We start from the raw sequence: 5,910 nt of genomic DNA on the forward strand, positions 1-5,910 counted from the left end.
AAGGTCAAGAAGAGCACCATTTTGATTTCTGATCTCATTATTTTGAGTAAAGTTTAGTAGTGCGTATTGGTGACCTATTACTCTTACTTTGTCACTAATTGTACCACTAAATATCAAACTTTCGCCATTATTATACCAATTGACACCAGGCAAATTAAAATCTCCACATACAATGACTATGTCATATATGCAAGACTGGCATATAATATCAACTTCCTTAACATGGCTCTCATATATTTCAACATTTGCCGATGGTGGTATATAAACACCTGCTATAAGAACACTAACCTTATTTGGTAATATAACTTTCACAAAAACTTGTTCAACATTATCACATTTAGGATGGATGATTAAAGGTCTTAATAATTTTTTAACCGCTATAAGTATCCCACCTCCGCGTACTTTAGTACTGTTATTCTTATTTCTATCACATCTGAAAACTAAATATTCACTTAAAAAATATTCAGCACTCGATATCTCCTGCGAAAGCCAGGTTTCGGTGAGCACAAAAATATCATATTGAAGTAATATTAAATTGGAATTAAAATTATAAATCTTAGTTCGGAGGCCACGTACATTTTGATAATATATTTTTATACAATTATTATTACTAGAAGATTGCTGTTCCGAATTTGAACAATACATTTTAGTATCATATTTAGCTTTAAAATTATTAAACTCAGTAAGAAAATTATTATAGCCAGAATTAGCTTTGTAACATGAAGAGCAATTAGTATTAAAATTATTATAAGCATGCAAACCCAATGTTGAGTCTAAGAAAGATGTTGAGCAGTTGGACGTATTTGGGAGTAGACTTGATTGCACTAGTTTTTTGACTGATTGGCATATGAATGTGTGCGCGAAGCTTGAGATGGTGGGGAGATCAGCACAATGCAGGGAAGTCCATCTCTATATTTGACCATAATATTTGTTTCACCATTTTTCCGGCGGTTTTCCAAGTCAGCGTAGACAGAACGGATGAATTCACGTTCACGTGGTGTTCGGTCGCGGACGACTGAGATACGGAGATCTGTACTGGCTGTTGGAAGATCTTTCACACCATTATTGTAGTCAGTAATAACTTTGAGAGCTACCTCTTTTGAAGAGAGAAAAAGCTTTAAAGGCCGAGGTCCTCTATTACTTGGCTTTCCTAACCTAATAGATTTTAGGTTTGTGGGAAGATCAGGGAAATAAGGCTGAATGATTTCAGATATTTTCAATGAATCGCTAGAAATTCTTTCAGTTACATTATCAGAGGAAGATTCAGGAATACCACGAATTATTATATTACGCGATGATCTTTCTCGTTCTGATATCTCTTGAAGTAGTGTTGGAATAATGTCAGCCATAGGAGTTGAGTGGGAGTTACTTGCTAATTCCAGGGTTTGGATACGCTTATTGAGGTCTTCGATATTATTACGATTAATTCCATTTTCATTTATTAAATCTGCTACCTGAGTGGTTAGCAGATGTATGCTTTTGTTAAGCTCATCGATATGAAATGACTATGCTTCTTCGAAATGCCAATTGATCCATTTTATTTTTATTATACATCCTATGAAGCTGCCATGCATTTTGAACGGCTAAGTCTATAATATATAGAACAATAGAAGAGTACCATTTTTTACCTCTGATCCCAATACGATATTGTGATATATTTTGGTCCATTCGATCTACACCACCCATATTTTTGTTATAAACAGAAACGATATTTGGTTGTGAAATCCGTAATCTTTTTTTTTCGGAAGTAGACCAACGGTTTGCCACAGAAATAGGATCTGTCCCAATAGTATTTGAAGCTAAGCAAACAATGTTATTATCACGCCAACAGCAAATAAAAATTGCATTATTTGAAACAAAACTACAGCTAGACCCTCTTGGTTGTTTTTTCATTTTTCCAAAATCAATTGGACATTTCATAACTCTGTTTGACCGAATTGTACCTGTCGCGCGAATGTTGATAGATTTGAGCTTTTCCAAAAGAGTGACACCCGTAAAAAAATTGTCAAACACCAAATGATATGGAGCAGGTCGATGGTTTATAATTTGGTTAGCATAAGCTAAAATAACAGATCCTCCTAATCCGACATCTGTTTGGTTGAACCCGGTATTTTTTCCTTGGTAAGGAGAGATCCATAATGCATATCCTAGACGCAATGTCCCAACCCACACTTTAAATCCAAAACGAATTGGTTTTCCTCGGATAAATTGTTTGCATCCATGTTTACCATAATATGGCACCATGGATTCATCTATGCTATGAAATTCTTCGTGAGGAGCGTGCATTAGGAATCTAGTATTTATCATAGTAATCAACGGTCTTATTTTTGCATATTTATCAGAATTATCCAAGTTGTTGTTGTTTGAAAAGTGAAGATTATGAAATATATCGTCAAATCTATTTCGCCTCATAGCATTGGACACTAAACCATTATTTGTATCAGGGGCCTTTTCCCAGTACATACGTCGCCGAGACATTTCATTATACCCAGATAATAAGAGAATTGCAATAAAACATTTCAATTCATTTTTTGTCAAGTCCAAGGAAATATTTTTAGAAGAAGCATAAATGTTTGTATATTGTACAATAGAATCAAAAACTTGATCATCGAAAAATAATTCAAAAAGTTCAAATGGCGCAAGTGAGCCATATTTTATTTTACTGTTTTCATCTGGACCCCAAAGCTCTGTTATTTTAGGAGTCTCTAAATCTCCTTCACGCCAAATTTGAAATGAATCTTTTTGACTTTTTTTCTTGCCCACTACAACCCGATTTTTTTTTGTAGTCACAACTTTTTTTTTTTTTGATTCGTAATAATTGTCGGTGTTGAGAATTTCTTTCGGTAAAATAACATTAGCTTTCAATACACTAGCAGGTAAATGGTTTATATCACCTGTATGTTCATCGTTATCGGAGTCTTCGTCAGTAATATTTTCATCCGGAGGTTCTAAGAAAATAGTATCTTCACTCAGCTCATCTGCCTCCAGCAAATTTATAATATCATTCACACAAAGAGATCTAAAAAAAATATACATATTAGGCTACAGAATATCCCAGTGACCTACATGTAGAACACCAATATTTAAACGCAAATAAATGAAAAAGTATGTGGAATAAATTAATTTAATTTATAAAAATATAAAATGTAAATAGTAATATATATGATTGTATGTGTTTTATGTATAAAAAAAAAATCTAAAATAGTTCACTTACTTTGACGATGAAGCCATTTTTCTATTTGAACAAGGCGGTGTACAAAATGTTACTAACACGTAATAACGTTCGACTATACAACGCAAAATAATATCATCGGGTCGATTATTGTATTATCTAACAGCCTAAATCGATAAAATGGGGAAAATTCTAAAAATAAAACCGATAGCAATAATTATTTCCGGTGTCCTACATATAGGCCACTGGGTGTATATGGTTAAAATAGATCATGATTTTATTGGTAAACAACACCTTCTATGGTAATACGAAATATTAAATGTCCACAAAATGTATTTGCAAACACTATTGTAAACAATAGTAAAAACAAAAATAGTATAGTGCCGAGTAACCGATATATCAACAGAAATTAGTGCCGAGTAACCGATATATCAACAGACATTATCTATAAACAATACCACATACGGTAATGTAGGCATTGACATGAACATCACTATACATCATACATATCAATTTGTATAAAATGAAGTGGCCGAATGTGAGTAAAATCAGTTTATTTTAATCAGTGCAAATTAGTAGTCATAATGTCGGACATGAGTATACAAAATTCCGCCGTTGAAGAAATCAATGTAAGTACATTATTATTATATTATTAATATGTTTTAGTTTACCACAATTTATCAGCAATAAGTTTAAAAAATAGTAATTTAAATTTAGGAACATTATTTGTATCGAAAAAATGTGGAAATGCAGAATTCTAAAAAATCCAAAATCACTAAAAAAACAACCCTAAAAAAACAGAAATTATCAATGTCCAACACAAGTGATCAAAATTCAGATGATGAAGAAATCGACGTATGTTCACCACTATTATTAGTATTATAGCATTAATATTTTTTTGTTTCCTTAAATTAAACATCAATAAATTGAAAAAAATGATAATATAAATTTAGGAACTTTATGATCATCGAAAACATGGCCAAATGCAGAATTCTAAAAAACTCAAAATCACTAAAAAAACAACACCAAAAAAACAGAAATTAATAATGCCCCACACAAGTGATCAAAATTCAGATGATGAAGAAATCANTAAAAATGAATAATAGATTATAATTTTAAAAATGAATATTGTATAATTAATTAACATACAATGAAATATTCATAACACAAAAGAAACTGCACACTGTATGTGCCGATCATACCTACCAGCTTGTTGAGTATAACTGATCCAATATGAACGCACTATTGAAATTTGAAGTAATATGGAAGCCCCCCAAATTTATAGCAGATGCATATACACTCGTAATTTAAAATAGATCATGATTTTATTGGTAAACAACACCTTCTATGGTAATACGAAATATTAAATGTGCACAAAATGTATTTGCAAACACTAATGTAAACAATAGTAAAAACAAAAATAGTATAGTGCCGAGTAACCGATATATCAACAGACATTATCTATAAACAATACCACATAAGGTAATGTAGGCATTGACATGACCATCACTATACATCATACATATAAATTTGTATAAAATAAAGTGGCCGAATGTGAGTTACCTCAGTTTATTTTAATCAGTGCAAATTAGTAGTCATAATGTCGGACATGAGTATACAAAATTCCGCCGTTGAAGAAATCAATGTAAGTACATTATTATTATATTATTAATATGTTTTAGTTTACCACAATTTATCAGCAATAAGTTTAAAAAATAGTAATTTAAATTTAGGAACATTATTTGTATCGAAAAAATGTGGAAATGCAGAATTCTAAAAAATCCAAAATCACTAAAAAACAACCCTAAAAAAACAGAAATTATCAATGTCCAACACAAGTGATCAAAATTCAGATGATGAAGAAATCGACGTATGTTCACCACAATTATTACTATTATACCATTAATATTTTTTTGTTTCCTTAAATTAAACATCAATAAATAAAATTGAAAAAATGATAATATAAATTTAGGAACTTTATGATCATCGAAAACATGGCCAAATGCAGAATTCTAAAAAACTCAAAATCACTAAAAAAACAACACCAAAAAAACAGAAATTAATAATGCCCCACACAAGTGATCAAAATTCAGATGATGAAGAAATCAACGTATGTTTGTCCATATTATTATTATTATTATTATTATAGCATTAATATTTTTTAGTTTCTTTAAATTAAACAACATTAAATTGAAAAAATGATAATACAAATTTAGGAACTTTATAATCATCGAAAACTTGGCCAAATGCAGAATCTTAAAAAAATCGAACCCGTTGTAAAAGCTAAACCGAAAAAACAGAAAGTAAAATATTAAATATTTTAATAATATATTTATTAAATAATATTAATTTTTTAGTTTCAGTCGCAATTATTAAAACTGGAACAAGAGTATAATGGTTTATTCACCGCGATCAATGAAAACTGCATACGCATAAAAAAATCAGATGGGGGACATTTTTGCATAAAAACACCACCAATCAAAACAGCAAGTGACTATTTGGTTATTCAAAAATACAAAACTTCTGATATGGAAAAAGTCGAGTCAAAAGACAGGTAACTCTTCTTATTTTGTATAAACAGGGTATAATAAGTTTTGCACTAGGTATCATTCATATGAATAAAAAAAGTTCAATATTTATAAATTATTTGTTACCCATATTATACCCTAGTTGTGGTATTATTTTATAACGTAAATAGGTAACCAAACAATTTTGAGAATATGTAATGATGTTTCGAC

At 30.5% G+C, this 5,910-nt stretch overlaps 2 protein-coding genes across 3 annotated transcripts; one reads left to right on the top strand and one right to left on the bottom strand.

The window, feature by feature from the left end:
* Nucleotides 1-1,488: 1,488 nt before the first annotated feature.
* LOC111028059 (piggyBac transposable element-derived protein 3-like) lies at nt 1,489-3,231 on the bottom strand. The gene is made up of 2 exons (XM_022306589.1): nt 3,215-3,231; nt 1,489-3,019 (listed from the first exon to the last, which is right to left on the bottom strand). Exons 1-2 carry the CDS (start codon nt 3,229-3,231, stop codon nt 1,489-1,491), a joined length of 1,548 nt encoding a protein of 515 aa, XP_022162281.1.
* A 711-nt stretch (nt 3,232-3,942) lies between these two features.
* Nucleotides 3,943-5,791, top strand: LOC111028058. Of its 2 annotated transcripts, none has more exons than XM_022306587.1 (3): nt 3,943-4,027; nt 5,389-5,475; nt 5,530-5,791. In XM_022306587.1, the coding sequence occupies exons 1-3, from the start codon at nt 3,983-3,985 to the stop codon at nt 5,728-5,730; spliced, it is 333 nt and encodes a 110-aa protein (XP_022162279.1). In that variant the 5' UTR covers nt 3,943-3,982; the 3' UTR covers nt 5,731-5,791. The 2 variants fall into 2 exon arrangements, with proteins under 2 accessions (XP_022162279.1, XP_022162280.1); XM_022306588.1 differs by lacking the exon at nt 3,943-4,027 and adding an exon at nt 4,995-5,042.
* The last annotated feature ends 119 nt before the right edge of the window (nt 5,792-5,910 follow it).

The sequence above is a fragment of the Myzus persicae genome, unplaced genomic scaffold, assembly GCF_001856785.1.
Source record: "Myzus persicae strain clone G006 unplaced genomic scaffold, MPER_G0061.0, whole genome shotgun sequence".
Classification (NCBI taxonomy): Eukaryota; Metazoa; Arthropoda; class Insecta; order Hemiptera; family Aphididae; genus Myzus; species Myzus persicae.

Coding starts and splice junctions, on each gene's coding strand:
- LOC111028058 (XM_022306587.1), top strand. CDS start 3,983: ATGTCCAACACAAGTGATCAAAATTCAGATGATGAAGAAATCGAC. Junction 4,028..5,388: donor CAGATGATGAAGAAATCGAC/GTATGTTCACCA, acceptor ATACAAATTTAG/GAACTTTATAATCATCGAAA. Junction 5,476..5,529: donor CTAAACCGAAAAAACAGAAA/GTAAAATATTAA, acceptor TTAATTTTTTAG/TTTCAGTCGCAATTATTAAA.